At 33.5% G+C, this 16,048-nt stretch overlaps 1 protein-coding gene across 1 annotated transcript in view; it reads left to right on the top strand.

Moving 5' to 3' along the window:
• Nucleotides 1-16,048, top strand: part of spz3 (Spaetzle domain-containing protein 3) — a 31,668-nt gene that overhangs the window by 7,361 nt on the left and 8,259 nt on the right. The window contains 2 exon segments of the mRNA NM_001312717.1: nucleotides 719-1,673; nucleotides 12,270-12,391. Coding sequence (NP_001299646.1) covers nucleotides 869-1,673; nucleotides 12,270-12,391 — 927 coding nt within the window. The 5' untranslated portion in view covers nucleotides 719-868.

Below are 16,048 nucleotides of genomic sequence, written 5' to 3' on the forward strand. Positions count from 1 at the left end.
GAATGTTTTTCACTAGTAATTAGTCGTTTAGTTCACATAGCTGCATCGTAAGATTCCCACATACTCGCATCGTGATCAAAGATACGATCGCTTTGAGGCGTGCGAGGACAACGCGACAAATTATGCCAAAATTACAAACTAACATTCACGAATACCTTCCATATAAGAGACAAATCCTTGCATAGAAATAAAACAAATGAATAATTTGGAATTTGTAGAATATAAATTATGGGTATAACTAACGAAACGTATAATAAAATATTGTCATCCCTTTCATTCGCTTTTAAATAATCGAGATAACTATAGATATTTCTGTCAAATACCTATAATTCTATGTGATTTTAATAATAAATTTCATACGTTTTGATGGTAATAGAAATAAAATTTATGATGTAATAAAAATATTAAGTATAAGTAAAAACTTATCGTGCGTTCAAGGGTACAAGGTGAAAGGTATTCTAGAGTTCGAACTGCATATCTTATGTCGGATTTCCCCGTATTTCGAGTCCAAAACTGCGCGATGTCGACATTCATAAAGAGGCGTCACGATTCTCCTTTCAAACAACCGTGCCATTTGTTAAGTCGCAAGGATGTCAATGAATAAGGGAAACCCAGAAATAAACATTTGTTTAAATGCTCGTGAATTATACATTTGTAAACTGGCACATAACAAAAATAACAACGGGGTAAAATTTAAAATATTCTTTTCTTGTTTCAGATTTCTCGGTATGTCATAGTGCAATATGCAACAATGAGAAGACGTTCTATTACGTACAACTTGCCTGACATAACTATGTTAATTAATCTGTAACGGTTGTTCAGCTGGGGCTGTTGACAATGTACTGTTACGTAGAGTGAATATTGAGAAATGGCCGTAGCGAATTTTTCGGTGCCAACCATTGGCGCCGCGACACCAGCGGTTATAGGCACGACTTCTTCGCCTCTTCACGTCGATCTTGACGATTTACTGTACTCACCTGCAGACTATCAACAAGAGTATGCGCCTCAATATCCTGGCAATGAGCCTTTTTCTCCTCCCCAAAATCAAGCACAGCCAAAACGATCGAAGCTAAGAAAGCGAGCCGGCACAGCTTATCTCCCTCCTCCTCCTCAACAATATGGACAATACCAACGTCAAGATATCCCAGTTAACCCTTTCACTGGTCAAATGCAAGCACAAATGTACCAAGGGAATACCAGAATCGACATAAATGGTGCCAATCAGCGTGTTAACGCACAGTACGACAATACAGGGCAGTACGTCCATGATCCTACTGGAGACTATGATTATGAACAAAGAAGAGATAAAGACGGTACTCCACGCCAACCTTATAACCCAGGATACGCGGATAGTCCGTACCCGCCTGCAACTACGCCTGTCCAAGCGTCTAGTCGAAGATTGGATGGAGTTCCAAATCAACCAGTTAACAAATTCTTTGGGAATAATCCGGTGACGTCACCGACGCAACGGCCGCGAACGGATACAGGGACAAAGAGTGGTAACAGTGGTGGCAGTGCCAATAGTGCGGGAGGTCGGAGCAATGCGAACGCTCCTCCTGACCAGCCTCGCGGGTTTACTAAAGTGGAGACTGGCGGCTCTGGCGGCAAAACACAGCTGCACGCTGTGCTAGACTACGATGATGACGAATATTACGACGACGATTCTGGATCAGGTAACAATTATTTATATTTAATAACTTCATAAGTAACACCTTAAAACAAAACTTATCCAAAGCTAATGCTTGCAAAGAAGATCCATAATGTTACCCTTTTAATTCTAGATGAAATCGTATTACTTTTAGATTAAGTTTTATTGAATCCCTTACAGTAATAGAAAGTTTGAATGACTGTAATATAAAATGTATCAGTGAAGATATTATTATAAATTAGCTAAATGACACACATTAAAACAAAGGTTAAAAAGAGACAAAGTGGAGCTTGTCTTTTCGATCATCAATCGACATAGCGCAAGGTCGTATTACGTATAGTTATATTTCTTTCTTGTCTATTTAGGGTCTTTGGTCACTTTAAAACCAATGCCAAACGCCATACAAACAATGCAAACTAGAGACGCTGATTCATAATCTAATGTCCTAGAAGTCGGTCTCTAGCGAACCACATTCAGCTATACAAGGCAATCTATACTAATATTTTAAAGCGGAAGAGTTTGTTTGTTTGTTTAAATGCGATAATCTCAGGAACTATTGGTCCGATTCGAAGAATCCTTTTTTTCTTGGTAAGTCCAGTAGTTGGTAAATAAAGAAAGACTTTAGGTTATATAACATTACGCTGCGACCAATAGATTTTTTTTTATTCCGCGCGGACGGAGTCGCGGGCGACTAGTTGAGGATAAAGAACATGCCCCATTTCTGTAAAGAAACGTGATCAGAAATACTCGTAAAGTTCAAAGTCAAATTAAATGTTCTTATTCGCGTACAATTCGTATGATTTACAATGTCAAATGTTAAGGTTCCAAAGCCGCTTTGAAGATACGCGTCATTAAATTGCAATATAGATTTATGATCCGTAGCACAAGATCATTCGGAAATGTTTAATTATGTTAGGTCACTAATGCTCTTTTATTTCTATAGTTTATATTTTTAGTAAATAAGTATCGAGCGTCGGTGGCTCAGGGGTCAAGCACTTGACTTGCAATCTACAGGTTCTGGGTTCGAATCCCGCCATGTACCAATATGTTTTTCGATTTCCGATTTACATTTGTACATTTATCCGACGTTCTTACGGTGAAGGTAAAAACATCGTGATTCTGCACATATCTAAGAAGAAATTCAAAGATATGTGTGAAGTCAACCAACCCGCACTTGGCCAGGGTGCTTGACTATGGCCTAATTACCCTTAACTTAGGCTAGGCTTTAAGCCCCTCGGTGGGGACGTATAGTGAGCTAATGATGTAGTTTGTATGGTGATATGCCTATTCGCCACCAAAATAGTGCCCTATTGTATGGATGAATGCCACCACCTTTTGAATTGAACAAAATAAATGGATTCTATATCGAATTATCCAACGGATTTTTAAATTAAGAATAATATTCATAACATTTTTTGCATATTCATGCAATGCAAATTACTCACATCTATTTAACAACTTAATCACAAACATTGTAAAGCTTTGTTTATGGCTTTCGTTAACTGTAAATGTGTTGCATAAATATAAAATATTTCATAATAAATGTTTTAATGTATTAAATTTTATTTTGATTTTTTCTTGAAGCAGGGATTATATCGGTACTATACTACTAACGTGATTTAAAAAAAAGCAACGCCATCTAATGAAAAAAATCACGTCAATTTACTAAAAACTAATAAGATTTTTGAACTAATTATTAAAAAAAAACTTTTTTTTTTGGATGGAACATTTATAGAGGAAGGTTTTAGGCTACATAACATTACGCTGCGACCAATAGTTTTTTTTTGAATCCGCGCGGACGGAGTCGCGGGCGACAGCTAGTTGAGGATAAAGAACATGCCCCATTTCTGTAAAAAAAAACGAGATCAGAAATAGTGAATAATATTATGGTTAACGATAAATTTAATTAAAAATGAATTCATATCGAGGGTTACCATAGTAAGTTACTTAAGTAAATTTTAAGTTATAGAGTGTTAGTAATATTCCACTTGTTTTACGGAATTGCTCAACTAAATAGCATGTTTACATCACAAGCTAACACTAGTTTCATAGCTGGCAATACGTCAGCGTCCCCGCATCGCTCAGACCTCGCTGACCTTGGTTTCACTTTCCAACTCATCTTGAGAGGTCATAGTACTTGTACAAGTACACTTACCTCAAAAACGGTCACTTACCGTTATCCTTATTAACAACGTAAATATGATTATTACGGTTTAATGTCATCGTAAAATTATAAATTATTAGTATGTTAACTGACTAAACCATTTTAGATCAATCAACAGTTTACTATTTGAAAATGCAACAGCTCTTCGTATTATAAAATATATTGTATAAAAAAGTGTCCTCTGATTGTGGACATTTCTTATTAAATTTATTTCAGTAGTCGGATTATGAAATACCAATATTTACAATTTTACAGTGACACACATGTATACTTAAAATAATAAGCAGTTAACATCGACTTTTTTAATGGTTTAAAGTTTCCTTCAAACCAAAATGAGTAAACTTCCGTACAAGGGTTGTTTTGATTCTACAAGTATAAACGTTTCCGATAACATTACACTTTTGTATAAACTTTTTATTTTTATTTTACAGAGGTTTATTATGATTTATATTTCGGTTTTATAATTTCATTTCGAACAACACTAGTATACATCACTTACTCCTTTGCTAGTTCTCAATATTAAATAAGCATTGTAGCTCGTAGCCCAATAATGTTAGTAGAGACATTTCTCTTACATCACCTACGTAAATAACTGGGGTAGCCCAGAGATATAAAATGGGTATTGGCCTCGGACAGTAAAAGACTTCACCCTTCTCGATCCCTTCTTTTCCTACTATATTTTTCTCGAATTTTTATATTCATCTTTTTAATTTGTACCTACTAACAAATGTTTAAGAATATTTTAAGACTATTATATATTTGGCATACTTCTCGCGTGTTATACGGTTCGTTTACACTTGTTCTATTCTTTATGTAATACATAGGACTTGGAGTCTTTAATCGCTGCGATATATCTTTACATAATGTACATATTTGTATAAATACATAAAAATATACTGTTTACATGACATTTACATCAGCCCAGTAACTTATAGTCTCATTGTTACGTGTTGTTTTGGTGCGTCTCATTTGATGTGGTGGTCTTTATTAAAGTTACCTAATAGGTTTTATTCTTTAAAATTATAACATAGGTTTAATAATTTCATGATAGAATTTATATCATATGAAATTTTTTTACATACGAATCCCCAGAATTGGGTTTTCATTGAACGAAGGATGAATAAGAGTGTATATGTGAGTGTCGATGTGTATGTTATTGTAGTTAAATCAAAATTAACATGGCATTTTTCCTTATTCAATTGTTAGTAAGACAAAGCGCCATTATAATATAATTGCTTATGCATTTAGAGTACGAAAAGTAAATGACCAATGACCGCAAATACCTTCGTTGCCGCGCCCTTTCAAATACCGACCTTAAGACTACTAGCGCCGCCACTGGACCAGTTTCTTTGTGTTTCACTGTCGAACATTATTTATTATAGCATAATCAAGGTGCGTATTGAAATGCACTAGACCCCTTCCGCTTACCTTTAAAATATATACTGAAAGAATTTAATTCGCTTCCCACTTATGACGAGTTTTCGACTGTTTTTGACCGTCCAATTACACTCAAGGTGGGTAGGAAACAAACGTCCTAGACTACATTTGAAGAAGAAAATGTGCGAGTTTTTCGGGACAAGTTCAACATCTGATGATATATAATATAATAAAATTCAATCGTCAATAGTCGAGTTTATAAATTAAATCTTTTATAATCAAAATGAATCTAGTTTCTGTACACAATTCGTTATATAATTCTGCTATTAAATTAACGATTATTTAATTAAAGAAACAGGTTATCTAAGTCCATATTAATCTAGCTTAGATGAATAAATTAAATGAAGATAAAAAACAAAATTGGAGCAAGCGATTGATCCAGTGCACTTCGGTGTTGCCATTTGTGGCAACACCGAATAGATAAGAACGTGGGCGATCACGTAGGATTTATTAAGATGGATTTATTATTTTATTTATAACACACATTATTTATTACTAAGATAACTAACTAAATAATCATTTTGTACTTACTAAATGCATATGTTTTGTGTTTCAAAGACTCATTCCTTTAACTAACACTCAAATTCTTATGGAACTCAAATATTTAAGCAGTTATTACATCCTTAGATCTGATTTCATATTTATAAGCGTATTTACGTACAGTCAGCGTCATATAGATCGTCACAGACAAGATATGCAAATATATAGGTACATCAAAAGTAATCAATTATATCGGTACAACAAAAGTCTTCAAAATCATAGATACATTCACCCTGCTCAAAAACATCGGTACATACACAGCGTCAAATATATGAGTACATGCAAGATGCTCATAAATATCGTAGCAGCCACAGCGTCATAAGTAACGAAGCAGTCAAGGTGCGCAAAAATATCGGTACATTTGACAAAATTGAACTCTATCTCTATATACTTGTGATACAATTTGGAATAAACTACTTCTGTTACATTCATTTGACACTTTGTATTAACATTATAGGTTGTCCGGAAAGTTCGTTCCGATTTTCGATAGGAAGCTTAAAATAGACTGTAGCTGAAGTGGATTCATTTTCGGATTTCCACCATTATCAAACGTCACAAAAATTTCTATGTTGTGAATAATTTCATTTCATTGGTTGAGATAAAAACTATTTTTTTAAATTTTAGCCAAAAATAAAAGACGTTTTAGGTATAGAGTCGTACCAATATAATTTAAAAACATTTCCAAAAATTTAAGAGAACAGGGTTTCAATTTTCCTTATAAAGCGGCACGAATTTACTGGGCAACCCAATATTTTTCTTCTCCTGTCATAACGCTTAAATATATTATAAAAGTTTGTCACGCCGAATATGACAGATACGTAATAACTAATATCAAATTTTGCCTTGTCACAATATATACTAGTTTGGCGCAGTGTTCTAGTATGTTTGCCGTAATATGTTTAATAACTTTACCGGTTCGAATCTCAGGCTTCTTTTTTTATCATTTTATCAATCACGGGGTTATTTTTTCATAACTAGTAAAAATTTGGTAATGTAAAATTTTGCTCGACAATTTTTTTTTATAATTTTCGCTGTCGGGTAGAAAGAAATTTAAATAAAGTTAACAACAACTAGGTTAGACCATCGCGGGTGAAGTGAGTGGTCGGAGCGTGGATTGTTTTTGCGGGTTTTAAGAATGGTACGCGCGGAAACTATACGTACAAGTGTTATCTACATATGTGTGCGCGCCCACGCACACTGGAATGTTTATTGCAATCGACCAAAAATTTGATGTAGTTTGGATATTGACATTCAGTTTTTTTTTCTTTGTTTCTTAAATATAATCAGTATCAGTAAAAGGTAAAAGTAAAAGTGTTATTTTTACCGATACAAGTTTAACAAACATGAGTAATAAACAAATTACATGCCAATAGCATCGCTTTATCTCCTTCATTTTTGTTTGAAATATAAAAGTACTTTAACGGTCAAACTCATTAGTCCAAGGCAATATCAAAAAGTACCTAATAACTACGGCGATAGAGTTTAATTACATGTGCTTCGATATTAAAATTAAAAAGTTTAAATATCAAAAAAAAAATAGTGGCTTGGGATTTGAACCGCCGACCTTACGTACCAACGGCGGCGAACGGTAAGGCCACGAGACCAAACTAACATATATGATGACAAACTTAAATTTGATGTTGGTTTTATCTACATAATATCTGTCATCCGCGTCGAACACTTTTAGTAAATTTTGAAAAATGGTTTGATGCAAAGTGTCAAATGAATGTAACAGAAGTAGTTTATTCCAAATTGTATCACAAGTATATAGAGATAGAGTTCAATTTTGTCAAATGTACCGATATTTTTGCGCACCTTGACTGCTTCGTTACTTATGACGCTGTGGCTGCTACGATATTTATGAGCATCTTGCATGTACTCATATATTTGACGCTGTGTATGTACCGATGTTTTTGAGCAGGGTGAATGTATCTATTATTTTGAGGACTTTTGTTGTACCGATATAATTGATTACTGTTGATGTACCTATATATTTGCATATCTTGTCTGTGACGATCTATATGACGCTGACTGTACGTACACAGTGTTATTTAAACTCATTACAAATGTATTAGAAAAGTTCACCACAAAAATACATATTATTGAGTTAGAAACTCATCTGTCTGCCGATTTCCATTATCATACATCCCATTTTCTTAAAAAAAAACAAAGAAATATTTTAATAAATAAAACATGAATTGAAACAGTTAATATGACGAAGAAATACATAGAGCTATTTTTAATTAAAAAATCTTTGATAATGAAATGCTTACGGTCTATTTACTACGAAGTTCGACCAATTGGCGACCACTAATATAGTACTAAAGAGAACTATACGACTACATGTTGCAGTTGCAATATTGATTTATGATGCGAAGGTTCTATTCATAACAGTCGGGTTGTAACATTCAACTTTATTAATAATGTATCGTGTTTAAGGTCAGTTCTGTATTGCTTAGGGCTCGATATCTCGTCATATAACATGCTATCGTCTGTGCTTATATTAAAAAGGTAACTTCAACATCTATACCAATTGTTAATCTTTATTATATTTCAAAACAAATTTCGTCATAAACTTTTGTTTGTAATTATTTTAATACATTTCTTTTAGAACATTCAAGTGGAGCAATTAAAAAATATTAAAAGACAAACTATATAACTATCATCATCAGCTCTACCCTATGTTAAGGGGTACTAGGCCTTAGTCAACCACGCTGGCCCAGTGCGGGTTGGTTGACTTCACACATATCTTTGAATTTCTTCTCAGATATGTTCAGGTTGCATCATGATGTTTTCTTTCACCGTAAGAACGTCGGATAAATGTACATATATAAATCGGAAATCGAAAAACACATTGGTACATAGCGGGATTCGATCTCCGGACCTGCAGATTGCAAGTCAAGGGTTGAAACCCTTGAGCCACCGACGCTCTTATATAGTTATATCTTATGTAAATGACAGGTCTATTTAAACGAGTCCAAACTCGATGAGGTAATGTTTTGTTGCAAAGTTCCTATTGCCACCTTTCAGCTCTATTATCAGATCAGTATAATGTCATCATAATATTGCATTGTCATCTAATCTACATATGTCATGTAAAATTTCAACTCAATCAGTAACAGGAGGTGGATCAAATTTAATTTTCAATATTTGATGACCAACATCAGGACAAGTGAAACTTAATAAAAACTTGTAAAAATTAAATGTGTTACTTGTTTATCGTTTATTAACTTAAGTTATATGATGCAAACTACATAGAGTTAATGTTGCTAGCTTATACTTAAGCTCTTCACCTTGAGACACAAGATGGCACGTCAAGTAAGACTATTACGTTAAGATCATTAACACAATTACGAAATACAGAGTATACAGTTCTACAAGTACTTTTGTGAAGTTTGTTAGCTTTAGCGTGAAACAAACGATGTATTAATACTCAATGTCACATTCCGAAATTTTTTTTTTGAACTTTCATGAAACTTTCAGACAAAGTTCCTCAGATGATCTTAAAAAGATTCAGGGTAATTTTTTTTTGATCGGAATGAGTAGATCATCAATCAGTTTACCCTAAGTTAGGGGTGACTAGGCTAAAATCAACTTCACACATATCTGTGAACTTCTTCTCAGATCTGTGTAGGATACGAACTCTAATTCTTTCTTCTTTTGTCCTTGAAGTGAATGAATTTTCTTTAATGCCATTACTAATGAATACATCATCTTGTTTATTTTTATACCGTTAAGGATTAAATGTTGCAACGTGTTCTAATTCAATTAGCATATCTTCTGTCGACTGTTACGTATCCGTCGCGACCGGAAATGTTGCACAATACTGTGCATATCTTAATCTAATTTATGAACATTACATGAACTCTTGCATACAAAATATTTGTTCATATGGTTATATCCATATACTTTATTTAAATATAGAAATTATTTTACAATTTCTTACATTCTTTTTTATTTAAACAAGTTAAAATTAGAACCTATTAATAATATTACAGTTTATAGATTGTTTTATTTGGCTATAATTTTTTGTACTTAAAATAAATATAATATTTGTTTCGGATAATTTATATTTTTCAGCGCAGAGCGAAGTAGATGCGTGAAAGTTGGTCATGAGTCATGACAAAAGTCAAATATGCGTTGAAGTCTTTTTGATGGACTACATATACTGTGACATTTTTTTACTATTTCACTCATTCGCAATATTAATTAAATAACTTGATGTACAGGAAAAGGATATTTCCACTTTATACATATACTAACCTCTATAAAGTAAGGAGGGAAAGTAATACATATATTTTTATAAGGTTCTATATCTAAACAAATAAATATTCGGATGAGCTGAGCTGTCTACGTTGTCGGAAGTCAGGTCAGTTACTGTCGTAATATATATGCATTAACATACCTGTTTACATCTAAGTAACAACTTTCAAACTAATGAAGGTTAATTTAAGTACATTTTTACTTATTTTAAACTTACTGATTCTCTTTATGGCGTAACGAAGTTAGGACACATATAAAATATTATACTAAAAAAAGTCTGAACGGACCGGGATGAAAAAAGATACTTCTTAAGTTCTTAATTCCACGCGGAGTCGCTACAATTAGCAGTAATATATTTATGTACAGGTGTTTCGTCAATGGAAGCTTACGTTTAAATCTAGATATCTGATTTAACATTTAGGCGCTCAGATATAATATGGGAGTGCCGTTTTATGTCCATCCGATTGCAGTTTTATGTGTCTATTTAAATACTATACTAATACTTTTAAATTTATGCATTGCCCGTTCACACAACTTTATGGATTTATTCAAACAAAAAGCATATAAAATGTATAACGGTGATTGTGTAAGAGAATCAAAATGCATTGATATTAAAGCCAAATAAGGCTTAGTTCACATTTATACTAAATCATTGTCTTGTTAATGGTACGATGCTAATATAACAGATGTATTTTATTACATTTTAATAATTAAATTGTTCTTAGCATCGTATTTATTAAAATTAAATGCAGATGCAGCTTTAAATATTTCATCATACATAGCACATTGTTTCTTTATTAAATTATCAAAAATTGCAGCACAATCTTATAATTGCGCACAAATAGAATGTTCCATACAATATTTTAAAAATTCTATATAAAAAAAAACAATTTAATTAGCCAATTATTCGAGAAAAATTTAAATTTATACTTGTAATTTGACATTAGTATTTTTTATTTAATATGAGAAATCTAAACTAAGGGATCTTAAAGTCAATTTAAATACCTTAAGTACAACAGTTAGACTATTCATGTTGTCTATTAGTTGCGCACCACATATCGGGCTCCGCTAATAATCTAATATTATTATTATGTACTACAATATAATAAAATAAACACTAGGTACGCTAATATACAATAAAATCTATTAAACTATGTTCAATAAAGTGTTTTTGTTCCAGTTTTTGCGTAGCGATTGTATTTAATACAATTACACAGAAATGGTAAACAATTCGCAAGGTGACAAAGGGAACGGTAATGACTGGCGATTAGAATGTCCTGCTACCGGCTCTAACATTAGTCTTATTAATTAATTACCTATCGCCGCTACTCTATTTGCGAGAAATAAAAAAATAGTAGTCTATGTGCTCTTCCACGCTAATGTACCAAATATCAGCAAGACCTATGGAACTGTTCTGGAAATACATTTACCAAATCTATCCAAACATTTGCATTTATAATATTAGTAATATTATATTTATAACGTTGTATTTTCATCGCTATTTAGGCGAATTTAGGTGTGCTTGGTCCGATTATAATATAAAAATAGACATTGAATACCAAATAGGTCTAAGAATTAAAAATGTGTACACAAGTACCGACAAAGAACAGATCAACAGGATTGATCTATTGCTTTATTTTAGTAATATACAGGCGAATGTATTAAAATTTTATTTTATTTGATACACGTTTAAATGAGTCATATTTAAATCAGTTACTTATGAAAAGATCCGAACACTTTCGTAATCAGAATAAAATGATTGACGCTCCCACCTCATGTGTCGAAATTAAACTTGTCTCTCAACTAATGACTATTGAAATCAAACATAAATTATACACACACACACACATACACATACATACATACACACACATATATGTACACATACAAATAGTTTATTTATGCTTTCAATTTACCAGAGACAATTGTGTTGTGTCATAGTATCAGAAAGAAAAAGTTTTATCTTCAATATTAATATAATACTATCATTTACGTAGGTGTTCTCAATTTTGCATGACACAAAATGCTAAATAAATAATAATAGGTTTGTGCTTTTACGGTTAAATATTAGTACAGCGGTCGCTATGCTACTTCAACGAATTCAAGAGGCCGCACACGCGTTTGCCACCATATAATATATAAAAAATACATAAGTAAAAACACAACAAGAAAATAATTTACGATACCAATTGTTAAACCCTAATTCTAATATTTCAGATTCAGGGCTGCCTGCAGTAACGCCATTGCAGGGACCGATTCTCCTACGCAACGGGTCCGTACCCGTCGTACCGCTCACCTCCTACCCCACAGTCAATAATGGATCATTCTACCAAATACCAGTAAGTATACATTCAACTATAGTCAATCTTCATTCATTTTATTATAAACGACAGAACTATTCACGACACAGCATTCACGGGATTAGTTAACACTGAATTTTTAGCTACTTAAATAAATACATATATATTGCAGTATGTATATGAATTTCAACGTAACATAAATTATGTATACCGAATGCAAAAGTAAAACTATTTGGTATATAACACATGGATTTTATTACAGTAATTGCGGGAATTAGGTTTATTTATACGATGTTTAACTAGAGCAGGTGCAACCGTTAATTTGTTATCAAATAACTGTTATTACACAACAGTATAACAACTCAATGTAAGGTTACAGAACGACACCATAGTAATCGAGTAATACCAAGTAGTAAATACCAAGAAAAACGTAATAGTACTAGAATTAATACAGAATTTTACATTCAACTAGGTCAAAACACTGTAATGGAAATAACAAGTGATACTTTATGAATTAGTTAACAGATTATAAACATAGGGTAACATAACCTTACGATTGTAGACCTTTTAATAATATGTCGTAATAATTTTATCATAATATCATTTTTCGATAATATTAGAAGTATATAACGACCCTAAAATCTCTAAGTGAGGGTGTGGTTTAATAGTTGCTTAACATTTTGAGCGCCAGGTCATCCATCGGTCCACACTAGATTCCGTTTAGGCTGCCTCAGCCATTGGTGGCTGACACTAGATTATCTGTTTAGGTTGCGCCAGACAGACTTGGCCTACAGGTATAACGTTAAAAATGTAAACTATTTTATACTGCGATCGGAAACACCGGCTAGTTTATTACTAACATAATAAAGATTACCATTTTAGTAGCCAAGATATTTGAACCTTCTTAAACTAGTCAATTATTTAGGAATTAAATTGGTGTCCCAGATAAGGAGGTTACCCAACTGGCTTTAGTGAGTCATTTTCAAATAGCACAGTAGCTTCCGAATTAAATCGTTATATCACACTAGTAATTAACAACTCCAATTGTGTACAAAAAATAATCGAATCATGCGAATTTACCGACCTATGACTTCATTAAGGCGCTTCACAGACGGAGCAACTGTTGCCGCGACTTACATCTGGCAACTCTTTTTTAATGGCTGTAATCAATGGCAAAGTTTTAATCGTGGCAATAAGCAACTGTCAAACTTATTTATAGGCAAACAAGGGTGCCTGGCCCAATGAGTATACGTAAAACACTTGAGTAGTCTGTGCCATTTATCATAAAATTGTCATAATCCCAAATCATGCAACCTTTATTCTATAGAGTTTTTTTACATTTGCTGCAATTAAATTTGCTTCGTCGGTCGGTTCGGAGCTTTAGATATATTACTCTGCACATCATTACACAAAAAATACTTAATGTTTATAAATATTGGTGATTCAAACTGGAGACTTAGATCGAGTTACGTCAATTATTAAAATTATTGTAATTACGTGATCTTGGGCAATGAGTCAGTATCGTAAAAGCTGGCAATGAAAAAGTCGAGGGAAAACAATGATTCACAGGCATTACAATTCATCTAGTCGACTCATTTACGTAATAGTACTAGCACCATGAGTCTAGCAAATACGTGTAGTAACAAGTTTCTCTGAAATATTACAATGTGACGATATTTGTACATTCATTACGGAGGTATAAGTGTCATAACACTACTGGTCAAATTTATTCAAGGATAAATTGACTTTTAACTATCGACGTATGACTAGAAGAAAAGACTCTGAATTAAGAATAGAGATAACCATGACACTACAAGGATTATCTTCCAGTCCTAGTCCGAATTATGTAGGATTTACCATCATCATCATCCATCTCTTCTTAGACGTACCTCTACCGGTGTACACCACGACTTTCATGTTTAAAATTCTCCTTGCTAAGCGATTCCTTCCTCCCCATAACATGTCCATACCAAGTTAACCTTTTCAATTTCTACTACCTGTGCTTTCAGACTTTCTCTTAAATACTCATTTCGTATTCAATCATATCATAACCTCAATGTTCAACATATCTGAAACCGTTTAGACTACCGCGCATCTATCCATAGTAAACTCTTTCAACATTAACCTCCTATCAGACGGATCAAAATAGTAAGTTGCTTTTGTAGAGAAGCAACACAGATAAAGGAAACTATAGATAAGACGGCATAAGAAAGCGTCAAGCCAAATCACCAGTATAATTTTGCATCAAAATTGAAAAGTTGCGAACAGTAGCAAGCTAGTCTTGTACCTTTTAGTACGTGCCGACACTTCTTATTAGAATTGCGACGGCGTTTGTTGGAGCGCAGGAAGCGTCCGTTCGTACGCATTAGTCACACGCGTGGGCTTGTTACTGATAAACTTTACGTGACCGATTTATATGATTTACTTCAATGTTTTCCATAACTATTGTCCTTATTTGAATCTGCACGGCAATGTTAGTGCGTTCACCTTGCTTTTATTACTTGTCTAAATAGACTGGTATTATTAAAATGTTGCATTCATTTTGCTTTTCGACCAACGTCCCTTTTACCTATACATTTTTAAAATAAATACATAGGAAATCACTCTTTGACAATGGTAACTTTGACAGTGAAGGTGTTTGTTTACTCATGGTGATAGAACCTTGACAACTACCGGTCATTCTAACGAAAATATTTAGAGGTTATCTGACTGGTTGAATATTTACTTCTAATAAATCGTTGTAGGTTGTATATACTTATAAGGCAAGCTTTAGCTATTTTATACGTCCAATTCTGGGCTCAAGAATTTGACTTTGTTGCATGAATCGAAATTCATTGACCCCTGTTTTTTATCGCAACGCATATCGATAACTTTAAGATGTCACAGTCTCCGTTCAAATTTTTCTTATGATGCTGTTGCGAGCATTTTTATTGAAGCCAAAATAAACAAAAACGAACGAGACATCATTGATATCTAAATGACAAAAGCTCATTCACAGTATTCTGGTTTTTGCTTTTCGTTCCATTATATATTTCATTTCCTAAATTCAAAAAGTTAACGAACTCATTGTTCGTGAGTCACGTTAAAATGTCACGTTTAGGTACATATACGTGTATTGAATCTTCGTATTTTATGTATCGAATACTGCGGAGATTCAATGAAATCGCGAGTTGCATTGCAAACGAGCAATTACCCCTTAAATTACATATACAGACACGCGGCAACTGTACGCTCCAATAAATGCGAGTGGAACGTCGTATTACGCTGAAAACGCTTATTTTATTCATCATCAGCTCACTGTATATCCCCATTAACGGGCTCGGAGCGTATCCTATGTCAGAGGTGACTAGGTCATAGTCAACCAAGCTGACCCAGTCAGGGTTTTTTTTAAATTATATAAGGTTATAAGTAAGCAAACGAGCAAGCGGCCACCTGAAATCGCCGAAATAGCGAAGTGATCGTTGCCCATAGACATACGCAATAGCATATGCGTTGCCTACCTTTTATCGACGGAGGAGAGGATGCACAAAGAGAAAATATTTTCCCTTTCCATGCATCCTCTAATCCAGAAATTCCACTTCCACTCCTTTGTTATAGTTTCTTGGTTTAATCTTTGTTACCTATAATAAAAACTCTTCTCTTCTCTTCTCTTCTCTTCTCTTCTCTTCTCTTCTCTTCTCTTCTCTTCTCTTCTCT

The sequence above is a fragment of the Papilio xuthus genome, unplaced genomic scaffold (assembly GCF_000836235.2).
Source record: "Papilio xuthus unplaced genomic scaffold, Pxut_1.1 DF824992.1, whole genome shotgun sequence".
Lineage (NCBI taxonomy): Eukaryota > Metazoa > Arthropoda > Insecta > Lepidoptera > Papilionidae > Papilio > Papilio xuthus.